The 23,047-nt window shown below is 55.9% G+C and overlaps 4 protein-coding genes across 4 annotated transcripts in view; all 4 read left to right on the forward strand.

The window, feature by feature from the left end:
- Window positions 1–23,047, forward strand: part of LOC135200099 (uncharacterized) — a 643,452-nt gene that overhangs the window by 172,093 nt on the left and 448,312 nt on the right. The window lies entirely within an intron of this gene.
- Window positions 3,739–6,178, forward strand: LOC135199606 (collagen alpha-1(I) chain-like). The gene is made up of 2 exons (XM_064227763.1): window positions 3,739–4,063; window positions 4,323–6,178. Exons 1-2 carry the CDS (start codon window positions 3,739–3,741, stop codon window positions 6,176–6,178), a joined length of 2,181 nt encoding a protein of 726 aa, XP_064083833.1.
- On the forward strand, window positions 6,175–11,799 carry LOC135199607 (collagen alpha-1(II) chain-like). Its single transcript, XM_064227764.1, has 5 exons — window positions 6,175–6,202; window positions 7,089–7,943; window positions 8,576–9,035; window positions 9,310–10,340; window positions 10,523–11,799. The coding sequence occupies exons 1-5, from the start codon at window positions 6,175–6,177 to the stop codon at window positions 11,797–11,799; spliced, it is 3,651 nt and encodes a 1,216-aa protein (XP_064083834.1).
- On the forward strand, window positions 11,838–22,731 carry LOC135199608 (nascent polypeptide-associated complex subunit alpha, muscle-specific form-like). Its single transcript, XM_064227765.1, has 8 exons — window positions 11,838–12,070; window positions 12,203–12,419; window positions 13,987–14,688; window positions 15,070–16,048; window positions 16,191–16,596; window positions 17,962–18,143; window positions 19,333–19,826; window positions 21,211–22,731. The coding sequence occupies exons 1-8, from the start codon at window positions 11,838–11,840 to the stop codon at window positions 22,729–22,731; spliced, it is 4,734 nt and encodes a 1,577-aa protein (XP_064083835.1).

Consider the following 23,047-nt stretch of genomic DNA (forward strand, 5'->3'; position numbering starts at 1 on the left):
TATTCTATTATACGTCCGTATCGGGTGACCTGAAAGCGCAACTCTTTTCATAGTTTTTTGATTGGCACAGCGAAATAATGCCGAGTTCTATTACGCCGTTTGGCGTAGGTGGAATGGTGGTGGTGACGTCAAATAATGCCACAGGATTGATAGGGATTTCCAAGTGTTTCCCGTTTTCGATGGATTGCCTGGGTTAACGTTCTGTATGTAAATATACTTCTATGAATAGCATTCGCTTGTGTGTGTATACGATATTTTATGTGTGTATACATATATATATCTATTATATAAATATAATATATATATGTGTGATGTGTGTGTTTATATTATATATATATATATATATATATATATATATATAAATATATATACATAATATATATATATATATATATATATATATATATATATATATATATATATATATATATATGTGTGTGTGTGTGTGTGTGTGTGTGTGTGTATATATATATATATATATATATATATATATATATATATATATATATATATATATATATATATATAATGTACTAGTACACACAGTAAAAAAAGTATATCATAAATTAATAGTGTTAAAAGTTTAACATTTTATTGTGGCGAAATAGGTGAAAAATATATTTTAAAGAACAAAACGAGAGTACGAAGAAGATAACGCACAACGACAGAGAGAGAGAGAGAGAGAGATGAGAGAGAGAGAGAGAGAGAGAGAGAGAGAGAGAGGGGTTATATTAGAATATATCATATGTGACAACGCGACAGACCTCAATATTTCTCAATATTGAATCATTAAATGAAATTTTCTCGTCACTCGGGATTTTCCCGTTCACTGTGACCTTCATGACCTGCTTAAGAATTCATGCTGGTCAATGGTAGATTCTAATTTATTTTGTCCAAGTCAAAAAAAAAAAAAAAAAAAAAAAAAAAAAAAAAAAAAAAAAAAAAAAACTTTTAAAAACAGACAGTTCTTGGAACGCCATGCATCAACAGTTAGTAGCAGCGAGAAAGCCTGATCATGGTTGATGGTTTGGAAAAACTCTTAAAACAAAAGGTTTTTGATGAGCGGTTAAACAGAAAGATCAAAATAAATACTGACGCAGCAGACACGTAACCCGGTTTGACCTTAAGGTGCCAAGGTCTCTGGACCCTCGAGGAGATTGGGAGGAAGATTGCTAGTCGGAGGAAATGAGGATTCTGTTGTTGATCTGCTGCAGCAGCAGCAGCAGCGTCTTGAGAAAAGCAAACAGGAAATTGCTCGGTAATTGATGTGAGCATTTGAAGACGTAGAAGATGAGTGATGTTTTCTGGCAATCGTTCGGGGCATTTCCTGACCTCTTACTGACGTAGATAGCTGATATTTGCGGCAGAAATAGAGGCGATGCATTGTTGGCTTTGTCTGACGTCACCATAACGAACACTCCTAGAAAAGTTGATTCACATCAACCGTGCATTTGATGTCTAGGCCAGTCCCTTACGACGCTCCTGATTGGCTGTTGATAAGCCAATCATAGGGCTGGAAACTCTGTCTCTCTCGAGAGTTCACATGGATAGGATCTATGTTCCACCTCTCCTGAGGGATACGTCTTTTAAAAGTATCCCTCAGGAGAGGCGGAAAACACATCCTGCCTATGTGAACTCTCGAGAGAAACAGAGTGTCCAGCTCTGTGACTGGCTCATCATCTTTGCTCCAGGTTTGGAGGCAAGTTGCCAGAAAAGGTGCTGCGTGAAACCACCTTAAAAAGGGAAAAAATGCGCCAAATTTTCTTCGGCGGAATCGAGTTGTCTGTACTGCGTATAATGCTGTATGAAGCTGTCAGCCATGGCCCATGGACCTCATCCGTGGCCCACAAAACTTTCAGCCACGGCCCGATGGTTGCCTGTGTTGTTGGCGTCTATAGCGGTGCCAGACGCACGATCATGGCTAACTTTAACCGTAAATAAGGTGAAAACTACCTAAGCAAGAGGGCTGTAGTTTGGTACATTTGATGATTGGAGGGTGGATGATCAACATACCAATCAATTTTTTCTAAACTCATCATCATTCATAGCCATAGCCATAGACTCTGCTCTATTAACATCTTGTTTTTTATAGCACCAGATAGTTTCTATTATATATCACTGTCATGGACCCCAGTTTTAAACAGTTGTCCGTATCGACAGCTCTGTAGACCACAGACCTAGGTAAAAACTATTTTGAATTCTCAAAGCTTGATGCGCGCTTTTTTGATAGTTTTGAGATGTTTTAATGAAAATTTATCAGAAAACTTTGCACCAAAAAAAGCCAATGTTGAAGTGGCATCTGTTTGTCAAGGCGAATGGCACAAAATCACTAGGAGACGCGATTCAATTTTGTCATCATCATTATTGCCTGCTTGGAGCAAATTTGTCATGAAGCTGGTAATAGTACCCAGGAAAAGTGTGATCGTGTGACATAAGGCTCAAGTCTGTTATTGCCTAAATATTAAAGAAAAATGTGATCGTGTGATACTTAAGTCTGTTATGATAGTCTAATGTCCGTGCAACATTTTAGGACCTTTTTGGATAGAGCAACAGAATGCATCCAGATGAATTTAAGATGAATTCTTAAACTGCGACGCCATAAAGAAGTTGTCTTTCAGGAATCAACTAGTACAGTAAATGAGTGACACTGACTGCTAAAAGGCATCTGTTGAGAGAGAGAGACTCTCTCTCTCTCTCTCTCTCTCTCTCTCTCTCTCTCTCTCTCTCTGTGTGTGTGTGTGTGTGTGTGTGTGTGTGTGTGTGTGAGTTGAGTGCATAATTTCTGTTGAGTGCGAATGAAAGAAAATCAGTTGAAGCTATTCAGATGCTGTTTGCAAAGAACATTTGTCGTAAGATGATATGGAAAGGATGAGAAAAGTAAAGATACGTTAAAGTGATAAAAAGGTTGGCGGGGGTGAGGGGGGGTGGTTGTGTGAGACGGGAGAGATTTGATCTCGGCTTTCTGAGACGAATAGATAATGAGGAAAGGATGGGTGCCGAAAAGTAGATGACAAGAGAGTATAATTCAGATGTATCAGCGCAGAAGAGATGAGAAATCATTAATTACTTTATGGATAGTTTATAAGGAGTATTGGAAAGGAATGGCCTTCATATGCAAAAACGTGATTGTGCGTGCTAGATAGAAGAAATTAGCATAATGTTTGCCAAGGGATTTCGATGGGCTGTTAATGAGCCTTCCTTGTAGATGTTGAAGTGCTAACGTCGCGAAGGTATTTTGGTTAGGAGTTTCATCCATGAATTCTGCCTTGAAATAAGATTACTGCGGTGACACTAGGAAAGGAATGGCTATGTATGTGTGTATATATATATATGAATTATATAAATAGGAAAACGCTGTTTGTGTCTGTTTGTTTCAAGTGAACGTCTGCACCAGTGAAACGATCAGTATGAAATTTGGCATCGAGGTAAAGCTAACATAGGGTTTGAATATAGGCTAATTGGATTTTCTTAAAAACATATATAATCCCCTAAAAGTTATTACTTCTACCCCCCCCCCACCCCTGCCTCCCATGAAACTCTTAATTTTGGGTTGATTTGGTTCAAATTTGAATTGTAGGCTATTTGTGCTAATTGCATTGCTTCAAAATAGTTATCAAGCCGTAGCCCCAATAGGGAGTGGGCTGAGAAGGGGGTGTGAAGGGGGTTTACAACTTACATATAAAAATAATAGAAAATACAAATATTATAGTCTAAACCATAGTTTTCAAGGTCGCTGGGATGAATAGAGACACTCCTGACTGCCTCAAAGAGCAGAGGGCCCCTACTGCCTCGCAGGGCAGAAGACCCCACCTGCCTCTAAGGGCAGATAACCTCATCTGCCTCAAAGGGCAGAGAACCCTGCCTCCCTCAAAGGGCCGAGAACCCCACTTACCTCAAAGGACAGAGGACCAAGACCCTCACAGGACAGAGAACCCCATCTGCCTCAAAGGGCAAAAGACCCTACATGGCCCCGCCTCCTGCAAAGGGCAGAGGACCCTTCCTACCTCCAAGGGCAGAAGACCCCAGCTGCTGCAGAGGGAGAGGACCATGCCTGGTGCAAAGGGCAGATGACCCCGCCAGCCTCAAAGGGTTGCCATGAGGTGGAGGGGTCCCCTAAGCCCTGTTTAAAAACAGGTGGAGGCCTCGGCCCTTTAAGGCCCACGGACAGAGGACACCTACCCGCTCCCCACTCTTCAAAAGGTCGAGGACCCTGCCCTTCCTCAAAAGGGCCGAGGGTCCTCAAAGGGCAAAAGGACCCTGTCTTCCTCAAAAGGCAGAGGCCCTGCCTTCCTCACAAGGAGGAACCCTGCCTTCCTCAAAAGGCAGGACCCTGCCTTCCTCCAAAAGGCCCGAGGACCCTGCCTTCCTCAAATGGGCAGGACCCTGCCTTCCTCAAAAGGCCCGAGGACCCTGCCTTCCTCAAAAGGCAGAGGACCCTGCCTTCCTCAAAAGGGCCGAGGACCCTGCCTTCCTCCAAAGGGCCCGAGGACCCTCCTTCCTCAAAAGGGCAGAGGACCCTGCCTTCCTCAAAAGGGCAAGAGGACTGCCTTCCTCAAAGGGCAGAGGACCCCTGCCTTCCTCAAAGGGCAAAGGTGCCCGCCCTTCCTCAAAGGGCAGGGAGGACCCTGCCTTCCCTGAAAGGCAGAGGACCTTGTCTTTCCTAAAAGGGCGAGGACTGCCATCTTCCCTAAAGGGCAGGGCAGAGAAACCCTGCCTTCCTCAAAGGGCAGAGGACCCTGCCTTCCTCAAAGGGCGGAGGCCCTGCCTTCCTCAAAGGGCAGAGGGCCCTGCCTTCTTTCAAAGGGCAGGGGACCCTGCCTTCCTCAAAGGGCGAGGATCCTGTGTTTCCTCAAAGGGCCGATGGGACCCTGTCTTCCTCAAAGGGCCGAGGACCGGTCTTCCCTCAAAAGACCGAGGACCCCTGTCTTCCTCAAAGGGCAGAGGACCCTGCCTTCCTCAAAGGCAGAGGACCCTGCCTTCCTCCAAAGGGCAGAGGACCCTCCCGTTCCTTTCCTCAAAGGGCAGAGGACCCTGCCTCCTCAAAGGGCCCGAGGACCCGTCCTTCCTTCCAAAGGGCCGAGGACCCTGCCTTCCTAAAGGGCAGAGGACCCGTCTTCCCTCAAAGGGCAGAGGACCCTCCCGTCTTCCTCAAAGGGCCAGGGCAGGACCCTGCTTCCTCAAAGGGCAGAGGACCCTGCCTTCCTCAAAGGGCAGAGGGCCCTGCCTTCTCAAAGGGCAGGGGGACCCTGCCTTCCTCAGAGGGCGGACCCCGCCTTTCCTCAAAGGGCAGAGGACCCCTCCTTCCTCGAGGGCAGAGGACCCTGCCTTCCCTCAAAGGGCAGAGGGACCCGCCTTTCCTCAAGGGCAGAGGACCCTGTCTTCCTCAAAGGGCCGAGGGACTCTGTCTTCCTCAAAAAAGGGCGAGGACCCTTCTTCCTCCAAAGGGCCGAGGGACCCTGCCTTCCTCAAAGGCAGAGGAACCCTTTCTTCCTCAAAGGGCCGAGGACCCGCCTTCCTCAAAGGGCAAAGACCCTTTCTTCCTCAAAGGGCAGAGGACCCTGTTCCCCCTTCCTCAAAAGGCGAGGACCCTGCCTTCCTCAAAAAGGCCCGAGGACCCCTGCCTTTCCTCAAAAGGCAAGTTACCCTGCCTTCCTCAAAAGGCAGAGGACCCTGCCTTCTCAAAAGACCGAGGACCCTGCCTTCCTCAAAAGGGCGAGGACCCTGCCTTCCTCAAAGGGCCGAGGACCCTGCCCTTCCTCAAAATGCAGAGGACCCTGCCTTCCTCAAAGGGCCGAGGACCCTGCCATTCCCAAAAGGCAGAGGACCCTGCCTTCCTCAAAGGGCCGAGGACCCTGCCTTCCTCAAAAGGCAGAGGACCCTGCCCTCCTCAAAGGGCAGAGGACCCGGCCTCTTCCCAAAGGGCAGAGGACCCGTCTTCCTCAAAGGGCCGAGGACCTCCCTGACTTCCTCAAAGGGAGAGAAAACTCGCCCCCTCCAAAGGGCAGAGGACCCTGCCTCCTCAAAGGCAGAGGACCCTGTATCCTCAAAGGGCCAAAAGAGGACCCTGCCTTCCTGGGCAGCCCAGGGAGTTTACCTGGGCTTTCCTCCAAAGGGCAGACCCGAAACCCTCATTCCTCGAGGTCCAAAGGGAGAACCTCCTAAAGGGCCTCTCAAATGAAAGAGACCCTCCTTCCGGCAAAGGGTAAAGGATGAAACCCTGCCTTAAACCTCAAAATCCGGGAGGGACCCTGACTTCCTCAAAGGCAGAAAAACCCGGGCCCTCCTCAAAACAGAGGACCCTGTCTTCCTCAAAGGGGCAAGAGAGGGACCCTGCCTTCCTCAAAAGGGCAGACCCGGAAACCTGCCTTCCTCGAAAGGCAGAGACCCTGCCTTCCTCGGCAAAGGCCCAAAAGTAAGACCCTGCCTTCTCAAAGGGCAAGGACCCCTGCCTTCCCTTAAAAGGGCCAGAGGACCCTGCCTTCCTCAAAGTGGCCGAGGACCCTCCTTTCCTCAAAAGCCGAGGACCCTGCCTTCCTCAAAGGGCCTAGGACCCTCCTTCCCCTCAAAATGGGCGAGGGACCCTGCCTTCCTCCAAGGGCCTGAGGACCCGGCCTTCCTCAAAAGGCAGAGGACCTCCTTCCTCAAAAGGGCCGAGGACCCTGGCCTTCTCCAAAGGGCCCAGAGGACCCTGCTTCCTCAAAGGGCCGAGGAACCTGCCTCCTCAAAGGGCCGAGGACCCTCTGCCTTCAAAGGGCCGAGGACCTGCCTTCTAAAAGGGCCCAGAGGACCCTGCCTTTCTCAAAGGGCCAGAGGACCCTGCCTTCCGCGAAGGGCAGGGAGGACCCTGCCTTCTCAAAGGGCCAGGGACCCTGCCTTCCTCGAAAAGGGCAGAGGGACCCTGCCTTCTCAAAGGGGACGGAGGACCCTGCCATTCCACGGAAGAGGGCCGCGGCAGAGGACCCTGCCTTCCTCAAAAGGGCCGAGGAACCCTGCCTTCTTAAAGTAGCCAGGGACCCTACCTTCCTCAAAAGCCCGGCAGGAGGACCCCTGCCTTCCTCAAGGGCAGAGGACCCTTGCCTTCCCCAAAGGGCAGAGGAACCCTGCCTTCTCGAAAAGGCAAGAGACCCTGCCTTCCTCAAAGGTCAGAAGGAAACCCTGGGGGGCCTTCCTCAAAGAGGCCCAGGAGGACCCTTGCCTTCCTCAAAGGGCAAGGAAGGACCTGCCCTTCCCTCAAAGGGCAGAGACCTGGCATTCCAAAGGTCACGGAGGACCCACTGCCTTCCTAAAAGGGCCAGAGGACCTTCCTGCCTTCTCAAAGGCGGCAGAGGACCCTTCTTCCTCAAAGGGCAGGAGGACCCACTGCCTTCCTCAAAAGGGCAAGGAGGACCTGCCTGTTCCTCAAAGGCCAGAGGACCCTTGCCGTACCTCAAAAGGGAGAGGACCCTGCCTTCCTCAAAGGACCCAGAGGAAACCTGCCTTCCTCAAAGGGCGAAGGACCCTGTTCCTTCCTCAAAGGGCGAGACCCTGTCCTTCCTCAAGGTCAGGAGGACCCACTGCCTTCCTCAAAGGTCAGAGGGACCCTGCCTTCCTCCAAAAGGTCAGAGGACCCTGCCTTCCCTCAAAGGTCAAAGAGGCCCCTGCCTTCCTCAAAGGCCGAGGACACGCCTTCTCAAAGGGTAAGAGGACCACTTGCCTTTCCTCAAAAGGGACCGAGAACCCTGCCTTCCTCAAAGGTCAAAGGACCTGCCTCCTCAAAGGGCAGAGGACCCAGCCTTCCTCAAAGGGCCAGAAGGACCCTTGCCTTCCTCAAAGGAAGAGGACCATTCCTTCCTCAAAGGGCAGAGGACCCTGCCTTCCTCAAAGGGTCAGAGGACCATGCCTTCCTCAAAGGGCAGAGGACCCCTGCTTCCTCAAGGTCCAGAGGACCATAGCCTTCCTCAAAGGTCAGGGGAGGACCCCGCCTTCCTCAAAGGTCAGGCGGGACCCTGCCTCCTCAAAGCGGCAGAGGACCCTGCCTACCTACAAAGGGCAGAGGACCCAGCCTTCATCTAAGGGCAGAGGAACCTGCCCTTCCTAAAAGGGCCGAGGAACCCTGCCTTCCGCAAAGGGCTGAGGACACGTCTTCCTCAAAGTCAGAGGACCCTGCCTTCCTCTAAGGTCAGAGGGGACCCTGCCTTCTATCAAAGGGCCCGGACCCTGCCTTCCTCAAAGGTCAGAGGACCCTCTTCCTCAAAGGTCAGAGGGACCTGCCTCCTCCAAAAGGTCAGAGACCCTGCCTTCCTCAAAGGGCAGAGGACCCTGCTTCCTCACAGGGGCAGAGGAAACCGCCTTCCTCAAAGGGCAGAGGACTCTGCTTTCCTCAAAGGGCCGAGGCCCTGCTTCCTCAAAGGTCCAGAGGACCCTGCCTTGTCCTCAAATGGTAGAGGACCCTGCCTTCCACAAAGGGCGAGGACCCTTGCTTCCCCAAGGGCCGAGGACCCACTGCCTTCCTCAAAGGGCCGAGGACCCTGATTCCTCAAAGGGCATAGGACACTGCCTTCCTCAAAGGGGCCGAGGACCCTGCCTTCCTCAACAGGTCAGAGGAACCCTGCCTTCTCAAAGGGCAGAGACCCTGCCTCCTCAAAGGGCAGAGGACCCTGCTTCCTCAAAGAGGCAGAGGGACCCTGCCTCCTCAAAGGTCAGAGGACCCACCTTCTCCAAAGGTCAGGAGGACCCTCCTTCCTCAAAGGCAGAGGGACCCTCCTTCTCAAAGGGAAGAGGAACCCTGCTTACTCAAAGGGCAGAGGACCATGCCTTACCTCAAAGGGCAGAGGACCTGCCTTCCTCAAAGGCAAAAAGGACCCTGCTTCATCAAAGGGGCAAAAGGACCCTGCCTTCCTCAAAGGGCAGAGGACCCGCTTCCTCAAAGGGCAGAGGACCCTGCCTTCCTCAATGGGCAGAGGACCTGCCTTCCTCAATGCCAGAGGACCCTGCCTTCCTCAAAGGTCAGAGGACCCTGCCTTCCTCAAAGGTCAGAGGACCCTGCCTTCTCAAAGGTTAGAGGACCCTGCCTTCTCAAAGGTTAGAGGACCCTGCCTTCCTAAAGTTAGAGGACCTGCCTTCCTCAAAGGCAGAGGACCCTGCCTTCTCAAAGGCAGAGGACCCGGCCTTCCTCAAAGGGCAGAGGACCCGGCCTTCCTCAAAGGCGGGACACTGCCTTCTCAAAGGGCGAGGACCTGCCCATTCCTCAAAGGGCGAGGACCCTGCGGTTCTCAAAGGTCAGAGGACCTGCCTTCCTCAAAGGTAGGAGGACCCTGCCTTCCTCCAAAGGTCAGAGGACCCTGTCCTTCCTCAAAGGGCCAGAGGACCCTGCCGTCATCAAAGGTCAGAGGACCCTGCCTTCCTCAAAGGTCAGAGACCCTGCATTCCTCAAAGCGTGCAGAGGCACCTGCCTCCTCAAAGGGCAGAGGGACCCTGCCTTCCGCAAAGGGCAGAGGTACCTGCCTACTCAAAGCGGCAGAGGACCATGCCTTTCCTCAAAGGGCAGAGGACCCTGCCTCCCAAAGGGAGAGGAACCTACCTTCCTCAAAGGGCCGGAGGACCTGCCTTCCCAAAGGGCCGAGGACCCTGTCTTCCTCAACGGGCCGGAGGGACCCTGTCTCCTCAAAGGGCAGAGGACCCTGCCTTCCTCAAAGGTCAGAGGACCCTGCCTTCCTCAAAGGTCAGAGGACCTGCCTTCCTCAAAGGTCAGAAGGACCCTGCTTCATCAAAGGGCCGAGGCCCCTGCCTTCCTCAAAGGGCCGAGGACCCTGCCTTCCTCAAAGGTCAGATGACCCGCCTTCCTCAAAGGGCAGAGGACCCTGCTTCCTCAAAGGCAGAGGACTGCCTTCCTCCAAAGGGCAGAGAACCCTGCCTCCTCAAAGGTCAGAGGACCCTGCTGCCTCAAAGGCCAAAGAACCCTGCCTTCCTCAAAGGGCGAGGACCCTGCCTTACTCAAAGGGCAGATGACACTGCCCTTTCCTCAAAGGTCAGGGGACCCTGCCTTCCTAAAAAGGCAGAGGAACCCTGCCTCCTCAAAGGGCAGAGGACCCGCCTTCCTCAAAGGCAGAGGACCCTGCCTACCTCAAAAGGGCAGAGGACACTGCCTTCCTCAAAGGGCAAAAGGACCCTGCCTTCTCAAAGGTCAGAAGGAACCTGCCTTCCTCAAAGGGTCAGAGGGACCCTGCCTCCTCAAAGGGCAGAGGACCATGCTTCCTCAAACAGGTCAGAGGACCATGGCTTCCTCAAAGGTAGAGGACCTGCCTTCTCAAAGGGCAGAGGACCTGCTCCTCAAAGGTCAGAGGACCCTGCCTTCCTCAAAGGTCAGAGGACCCTCGCCTTCCTAAAGGGCGAGGGGACACTCCCTTCCTTCAAAGGTCAGAGGACACGCCTTCCTCAAAGGTCAGAGGACCCTGCCTTCCTCAAAGGGCAGAAGACCCTGCCTTCCTCAATGCCGAGGGAACCTAACTTCCTCAAAGGGCAGAGGAACCTGCCTTCCTCTAAGGGCAGAGGAAACCTGCCTTCCTCAAAGGGCAGAGAAACCTGCATTCCCAAAGGCAAGGACCCCTGCCTTCCTCAAAGGGCAGAGGACCTTCCTTCCTCAAAGGGCCGAGGACCTGCCTTCCTCAAAGGGCAGAGGAACATGCCTTCTCCAAGGGCAGAGGACCTCGCCTTCCTCAAAGGGCCGAGGACCCTGCCTTCCTCAAAGGGCCGAGGACCCCTGCTTTCCTACAAAGGGACGAGGACCCTGCTTCCTTCAAAGGGCCGGAGGAACCCTGCCCTTCCTCAAGGCAGAGGAACCTTGCCTTCCTCAAAGGGCAGAGGAACCTCCTTCCTCAAAGGGCGAGGACTGCCTTCCTCAAAGGGCAGAGGGAACTGCCTTCCTCAAAGGGCCGAGGACCCGTTCCTCAAAGGGCAGAGGACCATGCCTTCCTCAAAGGGCAGAGGACCCTGCCTTCCTCAAAGGCAGAGGACCCTGCCTCCTCAAGGCAGAAGAACTGCCTTCCTCAAAGTGCAGAGGACCCTGCCTTCCTCAAAGGAGAAGAACCTGCCTTCCTCAAAGGGCAGAGGAACCTGCCTTCCTCAAAGGGCAGAGGACCCTGCCTTCCTCAAAGGGCCGAGGACCTGCCTCCTCAAAGGGCCGAGGACCCTGCCTTCCTCATAGGGCCGAGGACACTGCCTTCCTCAAAGGGCAGAGGACCGTGCCATCCTCAAAGGGCAGAGGACCCTGCCTTCCTCAAAGGGCAGAGGACCCTGCCTTCCTCAAAGGGCAGAGGACCCTGCCTTCTAAAGGGCAGAGGACCTGCCTTCCTCAAAGGGCAGAGGACCCTGCTTCCTCAAAGGTCAGAGACCCGGCCTTCCTTCAAAGGGCAGAGGACCCTCCCTTCCTCAAAGGGCCGAGGGAACCTGCCTTCCCTCAAAGGGCGAGGACCTGCCTTCCTCAAAGGGCCGAGGACCCTGCCTTCCTCAAAGGGCGAGGGACCCGGCCTTCATACAAAAGGTCAGAGGACCCGGCATCCTCAAAGGTCAGAGTACCCGGCTTCTCAAAGGGCAGAGTACCCTGCTTCCTCAAAGGGCAGAGGACCCGCCTTCCTCAAAGGGCATAGGACCCTGCCTTCCGAAAGGTACAGAGGACCATGCCTTCCTCAAAGTCAGAGGACCCTGCCTTCCTCAAAGTCAGAGGGACCCTGCCTTCCTCAAAGGGCAGAGGACCCTGCCTACCCTCAAAGGCAGAGGCACCCTGCCTACCTCAAAGGGCAGAGGACACCGCCTTCCCTCTAAGGGCAGCGGACCTGCCTTCCTCAAAGGGCCCGAGGACAATGCCTTACTCAAAGGGCCGAGGACCCTGCCTTCCTCAAATGTCAGAGGACCCTGCCTTCCTCAAAGGTTCAGAGGACCCTTGCCCTTCCTCAAAGTTCAAGACCTTGCCTCAAACGCCAAGAGGGTTCCCAGGAGGACCCTGCCTTCCTCAAAGGGCAGAGGACCTGCCTTCCTCAAAGGGCAGAGGACCTGCCTTCCTCAAAGGCCGAGGACCCTGCCTTTCCCTCAAAGGGTTAGAGGGACCCTGCCTTCCTCAAAGTTAGGGAGGAACCCTGCCTTTCCCAAAGCAGAGGACCCTGCCTTTTCTCAAAGGGCAGAGGACCCTGCCTTCCTTCAAAGGCGAGGACCCTGCCTTCCTCAAAAGGGCCAGGCCCGCCTTCCTCAAGGGCCGACCCTGCCTTCCTCAAAGGGCCGAAAAAGGAACCCTGCCTTCCCTCAAAGGTTCAGAGGAACCCTGCCTTCTCAAAAGGTCAAAGAGGACCCTGCCTTTCCTCAAAGGTTCAGAGGACCTGCCTGCCTTCCCTGAAAGGGCCGAGGACCCTGCCTCCTCAAAGGGCAGAGGACCCCTTGCCTTCTCAAAGGTTAGAGGACCCTGCCTTCCTCAAAGGGCAGAGGACCCTGCCTTCCTCAAAGGGCCGGAGGACAAAATGCCTTCCCTTCAGGGGAGAGGTACCATGCCTTCCTCAAAGGGCAGGAGGACCTGACCTTCCCAAAGGGCAGAGGAAAAAAAAAAAAACCTGCCTTCCTCAAAGGGCAGAGACCCGCTTGGGTCCTCCTCAAAGGGCCGAGAACCCCTGCCTTCCTCAAAGGCAGAGGAACCCTGCCTTTCCTCAAAGGGCAGAGGACCTGCCTTCCTCAAAAGGCAGAGGAACCCTGCCTTTCCTCAAAGGGCCGAGGACCCTGCCTTCCTCAACAGGGTCCGATTGAGGAGGGGGGGGGCCCTAAGCGTTCCTCAAAGGTCAGACTCTGCCTTCCTCAAAGGGAATAGGAACCCTGCCTTCCTCAAAGGCAGAGGACCCTGGTCTTCTTCCAAAGGGCCCGAGGACCCTGCCTTCCTCAAAGGCCGAGGACCTTTCCTTTCCTTCAAAGGGCCGAGGAACCTGCCTTTCCTCAAAAGGCCGGACCCTGCCTTCCTTTCCTCAGCCCTTAGGAGGGCGCCCGCCTTCCTGGTTATGAAATTTCGGAAATTGCAAGGGCCGAGGACCCTGCCTTCCCTCAAAGGGCTAAGGAACCCTGCCTTTCCTCAAAGGGCAGAGGCCCGCCTTCCTCAAAGGTCCGAGGACCCCTGCCTTCTCAAAGGGCAGAGGACCCTGCTTCCTTCCTCAAAGGGAGGTTCATAAGCCCTGCCTTCCTCAAAGGTTTAGAGGACCCCTGCCTTCCTCAAAGGGTCAGAGGACCCTGCCTTCCTCAAAGGTCCAAGGACCCGCCTTTCCTCAGGCCGAGGACCCTGCCTTCCTCAAAGGCCGAGGACCCTGCCCTTCCTCAAAGCCGAGGACCCGCCATTCCTCAAACAGCCAAGGAATCCCTCATTTCCCTTCCAAAGGGCAGCGGACCCTGCCTTTCCTCAAAGGGCAGGACCCTGCCTTCTCAAATTAGGGCAAAGAGGACCCTTGCCTTTCCAAAAGGGCCGAGGACCCTGCCTTCCTCAAAGGGCAGAGGGAAACCTGCCTTCCTCAAAGGCAGAGGGACTGCCTCCTCAAAGGGCAGAGGAACCCTGCCTTCCTCAAAGGCGAGGACCCTGCCTTCCTCAAAGGGCCGAGAACCCTGCCTTCCTTAAAGGGCCGAGGACCCTGCCTTTCCTCAAAGGTCCCGAGGACCCTGCCTTCCTCAAAGGCAGACCCTGCTTCCCTCCTCCAAGGTCGGGAGGACCCTGCCTTCTCCAAAGGGCAAGGACCCTGCTTCCTCAGGGCCCAGGAGGACCCTCCTTCCTCAAAGGGTTGAGGGACCCTGCCTTCCTCAAAGGGCAGAGGACCCTGCCTTTCCTCAAAGGGCTTTAGGGACCCTGCCTTCCTCAAAGGCGAGGACCCTGCATTTCCTCAAAAGGGCGAGGAACCCTGCCTTCCTCAAAAGGGCCGAGACCCCTGCCCTTCCTCAAAAGGCGAGGACCCTGCTTCCTCAAAAGTCATTTAGGACTGCCCTTCCTCAAAGGGCGAGGACCCTGCCTTTCCTCAAAGGCAAGGATGCCCTGGCCTTCCCGAAGGGCAGGACCCTGCCTTTCCTCAAAGGTCAGAGGACCTGCCTTCCTCAAAGGGGCAAAAGGGCCCCTGCCTTCCTCAAAGGGCAAAAGGGAGGGAACCCTGCCTTCCTCAAAGGGCGAGGACCCTGCTTGGGTCCTCCTTCCAAGGGGTCAGAGGACCGCCTGCCAATTCCTCAAAGGTGAGAGGAGGACCCTTGCCTTTCCCCTCAAAGGGCGAGAGGGACCCTGCCTTCCTCAAAGGGTCAAGGAGGACCCTTGCCTTCCTCAAAGGTCAAGGAGGGACCTGCCTTACCTCCAAAGGGTCAGAGGACCCGTGCCTTCCTCAAAGGGGCCAGAGGACCCTCTGGCCTTCCCTCAAGGGCCGAGGACCCATGCCTTCCTCAAAGGGCAGAGACAACTGGCCCTTGCCTTCCTCTAAAGGGCCGAAGGACCACTGCCCGTTACCTCAAAGGGCAGCAGGGGCACCCTGCCTTCCTCTAAGGGCAGAGGAACCCTGCCTTCCTCAAAGGGCAGAGGGAACCCTGCCTTCCTCAAAGGGCCAGATGACCTTGTCTTCCTTCCTCAAAGGGCCAGAGGACCCTGCCTTCCTCAAAGGTCCGAGGAACCCTGCCTTCCTCAAAGGGCAGAGGAACCGCTGGCCTTTCCCTCAAAGGGTAGTCAAGGAACCTGCCTTCCTCAAAGGGCCGAAAAGGACCCTGCCTTCCTCAAATAGGTCCAGAGGACCCTGTCCCCCTTCCCTCAAAGGCAGTTCATAGGAACCCCCTCCCCCCCGCCCCCCCCCCCCCTTCCCCCTCGCCCAAGGTCACCCTTCCTCAAATGGCAGGAAGGCCCTGCCTTCCTCAAAGGTCAGAGTAACCTTGCCTTTCCTCAAAGGGGTCCTGGGTGGACCCTGGCCTTCCATCAAAGGGCCGGTCATAGGAACCCTGCCTTCCTCAAGTGGGCAGCGGACCCCTGCCTTTCCTCAAAAGGGCTAGAGGACCCTGCCTTTCCTCAAAAGGGCAAAAAGGACCCTGACCCTTGCCTTTTTTTTCCAGGAAAGGTCCAGAGACCCTGCCAGTTCCTCAAAAAGGGCAAATAGGGAACCCTGCCGGTTCCTCAAAGGTCATAGGGACCTTGCCTTTCCTCAAAGGGTCCAGAGGGACCCTGCCTTTCCATCAAAGGGCAAGGACCCTGCCTTTCCTCATGGGCAAGGACCCTTCTGCCCTTTCCTCCAAGGGTCAGAGGACCCTGTCCTTTCCTCCGAAAGGGTTAGCAGGACCCTGCCTTGTTCCCTCAAAAAAAGGGTTAGCGGAACCCCTGCCTTCCTCGAAAGGGCAAGGAGGCCCCCTGCCAATTTCCTCAAAGGGCACGATGGACCCTGCCTTGTAACCTCAAAAGGCAGGGCAGACGCCCCTGCCTTGCCTTCAAAGGGCAAGAGGACCCCGCTGCCTTCCTTCAAAGTGCCGGAGGAACCCTGCCTTGCCTCCAAAAAGGGCCAGAGGACCCTGGCCATTCCTCAAAGGGTCCAAGGACGGCCCTTGCCTTACCTCAAAGGGTCCAGAGGACCCTGCCTTCCCCTCAAAGGGTTCCAAGGAGGACCCTGCCCTTCCTCGAAATGGGTCCAGAGGACCCTGCCTTCCTCAAAGGTGCAGAGGACCCTTCTGTCCCATTCCAAAGGTCGAAAGGGACCCTGGCCTTACCTTAAATGTCAGGGGCCCTGCCTTCCTCAAAGGGCAGAGGACCCTGCCCTTCCTCAAAGGGCAGGTCAAGGTCCCTGCCTTCCTCAAACAAGGGTCATAGGCCCTGCCTTCCTCAAGGGCAGAGGGACCCTGCTTCCTCAAAGGGCAGAGGACCTGCCTTTCCTCAAAAGGGCAGAGGATCCCTGCCTTCCTCAAGTGCAGAGGACCCTGCCTACCTCAAGTAGCAGAGGACCCTGCCTTCCTCAAGGGCAGAGGAACCTGCCTTTCCTCAGGGCCCAGGACACCCTGTCGTTCAGCTTCCTCAAAGGGGCCGAGGACCCTGCCTTCCTCAAAGGTCAGAGGACCCTGCCTTCCTCAAAGGTCGTAGGACGGGCCTGCCTTCCTCAAAGTCAGAGGACCCTGCCTTCCTCAAGGGCCGAGGCCCTGCCTTCCTCAAGGTCAGAGGACACTGCTTTCTAGTGATGCTTTCCTCAAAGGGCCGAAGGACCCGCCTTCCTCAAAGGTCAAAGGACCCGGCCTTCCTCAAGGGCAGAGGACCCTGCTCCTCAAAGGGCAGAGGACCTCCTTCCTCAAGGGCAGAGTACCCTTCCTTCCTCAAATGGCGAGGACCCTGCCTTCCTCAAGTGTCAGAGGACCCGCCCTTCCTCAAGGGCAGATGACCCGGCCTTCCTCAAAGGCAGGAGGACCCTGCCTTCCTCAAAGGGCAGAGGACCCTGCCTTCCTCAAAGGCAGAGAACCTGCCTACCTCAACGGGCAGAGGACCGGCCTTCCTCAAAGGGCAAAAAGGACCCTGCCTTCCTCAAAGTGGGCAAAAGGACCTGCTTCTCAAGTGCGAGAGGACCCTGCTTCCTCAAAGGTCATAGGACCCTGCCTTCCTCAAGGGCAGAGGACCTGGCCTTCCTCAAAGGGCAAAATAGGACCCTAGCCTTCCTCAAAGGGTCAAAGGACCTTCCGTCTCCTTAAACAAGGTCAAGAGGACCCTGCCTTCCTCAAAGGCAGAGGACCCTGCCTTTCCTCAAAAGGCCGAGGACCTACCTTCCATCAAAAGGCCCGAGGACCCTGCCCTTCCTCCAAAGGGCAGAGGACGCCTCCTTCTCAAGGGCAGGGGACCCTGCCTTCCTCAAATATGGGCCAGAGGACCCTGCCTTATCCTCAAGGTAGGAGGACCCTGCTTCCTTAAAGGGCAGAGGACCCCTACCTTCCTCACGAGGCCGAGGACCCTTGCCTTCCTCAAAGGGCAGAGGACCCGCCTTCCTCAAGTTCCAGAGGACCCTTGCCTTCCTAAACCATTGGGCCAGCGGATCCCTTGCCTTCCCCTCATTGGGCAGGAGGACCCTCTTCCTCAAAGGTCCAGAGACCTTGCCTTCCCTCAAAGGGGTCGAGGAACCCTGCCTTCCTCAAAGGGCCCATAGGACCCTTGCCTACCTCAAAGGGCAGAGGAACCTGCCTTCCACATCTAAAGGGCAGAGGAACCTCCCTTCCTCAAAGGCCGGAGGACCCTGCCTTCCTCAAAGGGCCGAGGACCCTGTCCTTCCTCAAAGGTCAGACCCAGGACCCTGCCTTTCCTCAAAGGGTCAGATTACCCTGGCCTTCCTCAAAGGGCCCGAGGACCCTGCCTTCCTCAAAGGTCAGAGGGACCCTGCCTTCCTCAAAGGGCAGCGGACCCTGCCTTCCTCAAAGGGCCAGAGGACCCTTTGCCTTCCTCAAAGGGCAGAGGACCCTCTGCATTTCCTCAAAGGCCGAGGACCCTGTTTCTCAAAGGGTAAGGGACCCTGCCTTTTCCTCAAAGGGCAGAGGGCACCCTGCCTTTCTCAAAGGGCAGAGGACCCTTCTTCGTCAAAGGGCAGAGGACCCTGCCTTTCCTCAAAAGGGCATAAGGAGGACCCGCCTGCCTTTCCTCAAAGGGCAAGAGGACCCTGGCCTTCCTCAAAGGTCCGAGACCCGCCTTCCTCAAAGACCCTTTGCCTTTCTCGAAAGGGCCCAGCTTAACCCGGCCTGTTCTCCAAAGGCCGAGGTACCCTGCCTTCCCTCAAACAGGGGCAGCGGACCCTGCCTTCCTCAAAAGGCCCTAGGACCCTTGCCTTCCTTAAAAGTGCAGAGGACCCTACCTTCCTCAAAAGGCCGAGGACCCTGCCTTCCTCAAAGGGCTATAGGAACCTGCCTTCCTCCAAGGGCAGAGGACCCTGCCTTCCTCAAGGTTAGAGGACCCTGCCTTCCTCAAAGTTAGAGGACCCTGCCTTCCTCAAGGGCAGAGGACCCTGCTACCTCAAAGGGCCGAGGACCCGGCGCTTCCTCAAAGGGCCGCGGACCCTGCCTTCCTCAAAGGGCAGAGGACCGTGCCATCCTCAAGGCAGAGGACCCCTGCCTTCCTCAAAGGGCAGAGACCTTGCCTTCCTCGAGGGCAGAGGAAGACCCTGCCTTCCTCAAAGGTCAGGTCAGAGGACCCTGCATTCCTCAAAAGGGCCGTCAGGAACCCTTGCCTTTCTTCCAAAGGGCAGAGGAACCTGTCCTTCCTCAAAGGGCAGGGAGGACCCTGCCTTCCTCAAAGGGCGCGGGACCCGCCTGCCTTCCTCAAAGGGCCGAGTTACCCTGCCTTCCCATAGGGGCTCGGGGAACCCTGCCTTCCTTCAAAGGGGCAGAGGAACCCTTCGTGCCATTCCTTCAAAACAGGTCCGATGGACCCTGACCTTTCCGCTCAAAGGGCGTGGACCCTGCCTTCCCCGCCTCAAAAGGGCATAGGACCCTGCCTTCCTCAAAGGGCAGAGGACCCTGCCTTCCCTCAAAGGGTCAGAAGGACCCTAGCCTTCCTCAAAGGGGCCAGAGGACCCTGCCTTCCTCAAAGGTAGCCGAGGACCCTGTCCTTCCTCAAATTGGGCCAGAGGAATCCCTTGCCTTCCACTCAAAGGTCGCGAGGATCCCTGGCCTTCCTCCCAAAGGGCCTCAAAAGGGGAAAAAGGAGGGAAAAGAAAAAAAGAGGGGGGGGGGGAAGAAGAGGACCCCTGCCTTCCTTAAAGGCCGAGGGAACCCGGGCCTTCCTTCAAGAGGGCGCGGGACCCTTTCCTTCCTCAAAGGGCCAGGACTCTGCCTTCCTCAAAGGGCCTAAGGACGTCCTTGCCTACGCTTAATGGTAATTTCCCGGAGGACCCTGCCATTCCTCAAAGGATTGGGCCGAGGTACCTGTTCCTTCCATCAAAGGGTCCAGAGGACCCTGCCTTGTCCTTAAAAGGTCCGAGGAGGGCCCTGGGCCTTCCTCAAACGGGGGGGTCAGAGGACCCATGCCTTTCCTCCAAAGGCTAGGGCAGAGGACCCCGGCCTGCCTTCCTCAAAGGGCCGATGGACCCTGCCCTTCCTCCAAGGGCCAGAGGACCCTGCCTTTCCTCAAAGGGCCAGAGGACCCTGCCCCTTTCCTCAAAGGTAGGCAGAGGACCGCTGCCCTTCCTCAAATGGGGGCATGAGGACCCCGCCTGCCTTCCTCAAATAAGGGCAATGAGGACCCTGCCTTCCTCAAAGGGCAAGGACCGCTTGCCTTTTTCAATAGGGCCGAGGACCCCTGCCTTTCCTCAAAGGGCAGATGGACCCTGCTTCCTCAAGGGACAGGGACCCTGCCTTTTGGGTCAGGGGCCGATGCCACCCTGCCTCCGGGCAAAAGCCCAAAGAGGACCCTGCCTTCCTCAAAAGTCCGAGGAACCCCCTTCCTCAAAGGGCCGAGGCCCTGCCTTCCTCAAAAGGCCGAGGACCCTACTCCTCCTCAAAAGGCGAGGGACCCTGCCTTCATCAAAGGGCAGAGGACCCTGCACTTCTCAAAGGCAGAGGAACCTGCCTTCCCAAAAGGCAGAGGAACCTCGCCTTCTCAAAGGTCAGAGGACCTGCCTTCCTCAAAGGGAAGAGGACCTTCCTTCATCAATGGGCAGCGGACCCTGCCTTCATCAAAGGACAGAGGCCCCGCCTTCATAAAAGGTTCAGAGTACCCTTGCCTCCTTAATGGGCAGAGGACCCTACCTTTCTCAAAAAAGGCCGAGGACCTGCCTTCCTCAAAGGTCAGAGGACCTGCATTCCTCAAAGGGAAGAGGACCCGCCTTCCTCAAAGGTCAGAGGACCTGCCTTCATCAAAGGTCAGAGGACCCTACTCTCCTCAAAGGCAGAGGACCCTGCCTTCCTCAAAGGCAGATGACTCTGCTCTTCCTCAAAGGGCCGAGGACAAGCATTCCTCAAAGGCAGAGGGACCTGCCTTCCTATAGGGCCGAGGACACTGCCTTCCTCAAAGAGCAGGGGACCCTTGCCTTCCTCTAAAGGGCAGAGGGGAAACTGCCTTCCTCAAAAAGGCAGAGGACCCTACCTCATCAATAGGGCAGAGGAACCCCTGCATTCTCAAAGGGCGAGGACCATGCTTCTCAAAGGGCGAGGACCCTGCCTCCTTCAAAGGGCAGCGGAACTGCCTTCCTCAACAGGGCAGAGGAACCTGCCTTCCTCAAAGGGCGAGGACCTGCTTCCTCAAAGGGCCGAGGACCCTGCCTCCCTCAAAGGGAAGAGAAACCTGCCTTCCTCGAAGGGCAGAGGACCTGCCGTCCTCAAAGGGAAGAGGAACCCGCATTTCTCAGAGGGCCGAGGTCCCTGCCTTCCTCAAAGTGCAGAGGAACGCCTCCTCAAAGGCAGATGACCATGCCTTTCAAAGGGCAGAGGACCATGCCTTTCTCAAAGGGGCAGAGACCCTGCCTTCCTGAAAGTCCGAGGACCCTGCCTTTCCTCGAAGGGCAGAGGACCCCATGCCTTCTCAAAGGGCCGAGACCCTGCCTTTCTCAAAGGGCCGAGGACCCTGCTTCCTCGAGGGCAGAGGAGCCTGCTTTCTCAAAGGGCCGAGGACCCTGCCTTTACTTGAAGGCAGAGGACCATGCCTTTTCTCAAAGGCCGAGGACCCTGCCTTTCTCGAAGGGCAGAGGACCCTGCCTTCTCAAAAGGGCGAGGACCCTGCTTCCTTAAAGGGCAAGGAGGACTAACTTTCCTCAAATGGCAGAGGACCCTGCCGTTCCCCTCAAAGGGCAGAGGACCCTGGCCCTTCCCAAAGGGCAGAGGACCCGCCTCCTCTAAGGCAGAGGACACTTCCTCTCAAAGGGCAGAGGACCCTGGGCCTTAACTCAAGGGCCGAGGACCCTGCCTTCCTCAAAGGGCGGAGGAACTGGCCTTCCTCAAGGGCAAGACCCTAACCTTCCTCAAATGGCAGAGGACCCTGCCTTCCTCAAAAGGCATTCGGAGACCCTGCCTTCCTCAAAGGCAGAGGACCCCGCCTTCCTCAAAGGCAGGAAGGACCCCTGGCCTTCCTCAAAGGGTCCGTTGGAACCCTGGCCTTCCCCTCAAAGGCCAAGGAACCTGCCCTTCCTCAAAGGCCAGAGGCCCTTGCCCCTTCCCCTCAAAGGGTTAGGGAGGACCCTGCCTTCCGTCAAAGGGCAGAGGACCCTGCCTTCCTAAAAGGGCAGAGGAACCCATTGGGCTTCCTCAAAGGGCCAGAGGACCCTGCCTTCCTCAAAGGGCCAAGAGGAAACGCCTTCCTCAAAGGGCCGAGGACCCTGCCTCCCTCAAAGGTCAGAGGACCCTGCTTCCTCAAAGGGCAGAGGACCCTGCCTTCCTCAAACAGAAAGGACCCTGCTTCCTCAAAGGGCAGAGAACCCTGCCTCCTCAAAGGGCCCGAGGACCTGCCTTCCTCAAAGGGCAGAAGGAACCCCTGCCTTCCTCAAAAAAAAAAAAAGCAGACCTGCCTTCCTCAAAGGGCGAGGACCCTGCCCTTCCTTCAAAGGGCGATGGACCGCCCTTCCTCAAAGGGCAGAAAGACCCCTGCCTTTCCTCAGGGCCGAGGACCCTGCCTCCTCAAAGGGCAGAGGACCTGCCTTCCTCAAAGGGCAGAGGTACCCTGCCTCCTCACGGGCCCAGGGACCCTGCCTTTCCTCAAAGGGCAAGAGGACCCTGCCTTCCTCAAAGGGCAGAGAACCCTGCCTACCTCAAAGGGCAGAGGACCCTGCCTTCCTCAAAGGGCAAAAGGACCCTGCCTTCCTCAAAGGGCAAAAGGACCCTGCCTTCCTCAAAGGGCCGCTGGAGGACCCTGGCCTCCTTCAAAGGGCCGAGGACCCTGCTTTCCTCCAAAGGTCAAAGGACCTGCCTTCCCTCAAAAGGGCAGGACCCTGGCCTTCCAAAGGTCAGAGGACCCTGCCTTCCTCAAAGGGCAGAGGACCCGGCCTTCCTCAAAGGTCAGAGGACCCTGCCTTCCTCAAAGGGCAGAGGACCCTGCCTTCCTCAAAGGGCAGAGGACCCTGCCTTCCTCAAAGGTCAGAGGACCCTGCCTTCCTCAAAGCCGTCAGGGGACCCTGCCTTCCCTCAAAAGGTCCCAAAGAGGGACCCCATGCCAAATTTCCTATAAAGGGCAGAGGCCCCCTTGCCATTCCGCCAAAGGGCCGAGGACCCTGCCTTCCTCAAAAGGGCCAAGAGGACCCTGCCTTCCCTCAAACCCAAAGGGCGAGGACCCTGCCAGGTTTCTCCAAAAGGGGCAGAGGACCCTGCCTTCTCAAAGGGCAGAGGACCCTGCCTTCCTCAAAGGCAAGAGGACCCTGCCTTCCTCGGGAGCCCGCCCAGGCGGGACCCTGCCTTTCCTCAAAGGGCCGAGGGACCCTCCGCCTTCCTCAAAGGGCAGAGACCCTGCTTCCTCAAACCAGGCCCGGGCGGACCCTGCCTTCCTCAGGGCAGGAGAAACCTGCCTTCCTCAAAGGGCAGAGGACCCTGCCTTCCTCAAAGGGCAGAGGAACCCTGCTTCCTCAAAGGGCCAGAGGACCCATGCCTTCCTCAAAGGGTTCAGAGGACCCCTGCCTTCCTCAAAGGGCAGAGGACCCTGCCTTCTCAAAGGGCAGAGGACACTGCCTTCCTCAAAGGGCCGAGGACCCTGCCCTTTCCTCAAAGGGGCCAGAAAGGGACCCTGCCTTCCCAAAGGGCAGAGGAACCCTGCCTTCCTCAAAGGGAGAGGAACCTGCCTCCTAAACAAAGGTCCCAAAGAGTGGGAGGGGACCCTGAAACCATTCTCCTCGGGGAAAGGAGGAAAGGACCCTGGCCTTACCTCAAAGGGCAGAGGAACCTGCCTTCCTCAAAGGGCAGAGGACCCTTCCTTCCTCATAGGGGCGAGGAACCCTGCCTTCCTCAAAGGGCCCGAGGAACCTGCCTTCCTCAAATGGGGCCGAGGACCCTGCTTCCTCAAAAGGGGCCGAGGACCTGCCTTTCCCTCAAAGGTCCAGGGGAACCCCTGCCTTCCTCAGGGAGGGCCGGTGGACCCATGCCTTCCTCAAAGGGCCGAGGACCC

The sequence above is a fragment of the Macrobrachium nipponense genome, chromosome 26 (genome assembly GCF_015104395.2).
Source record: "Macrobrachium nipponense isolate FS-2020 chromosome 26, ASM1510439v2, whole genome shotgun sequence".
In the NCBI taxonomy this organism is placed as follows: domain Eukaryota; kingdom Metazoa; phylum Arthropoda; class Malacostraca; order Decapoda; family Palaemonidae; genus Macrobrachium; species Macrobrachium nipponense.

Coding starts and splice junctions, on each gene's coding strand:
- LOC135199606 (XM_064227763.1), top strand. CDS start 3,739: ATGAATAGAGACACTCCTGACTGCCTCAAAGAGCAGAGGGCCCCTACT. Junction 4,064..4,322: donor GACCATGCCTGGTGCAAAGG/GCAGATGACCCC, acceptor CTTCCTCAAAAG/GCAGGACCCTGCCTTCCTCC.
- LOC135199607 (XM_064227764.1), top strand. CDS start 6,175: ATGAAAGAGACCCTCCTTCCGGCAAAGG. Junction 6,203..7,088: donor GACCCTCCTTCCGGCAAAGG/GTAAAGGATGAA, acceptor CCTTCCCCAAAG/GGCAGAGGAACCCTGCCTTC. Junction 9,036..9,309: donor AGGACCCTGCCTTCTCAAAG/GTTAGAGGACCC, acceptor CTTCCTCCAAAG/GTCAGAGGACCCTGTCCTTC.
- LOC135199608 (XM_064227765.1), top strand. CDS start 11,838: ATGCCTTACTCAAAGGGCCGAGGACCCTGCCTTCCTCAAATGTCAGAG. Junction 16,597..17,961: donor GGACCCTGCCTTCCTCAAGG/GCAGAGGACCTG, acceptor GCCTTCCTCAAG/GGCAGAGGACCCTGCTACCT. Junction 18,144..19,332: donor AGACCCTGCCTTCCTCAAAG/GTCAGGTCAGAG, acceptor CTTTTGGGTCAG/GGGCCGATGCCACCCTGCCT.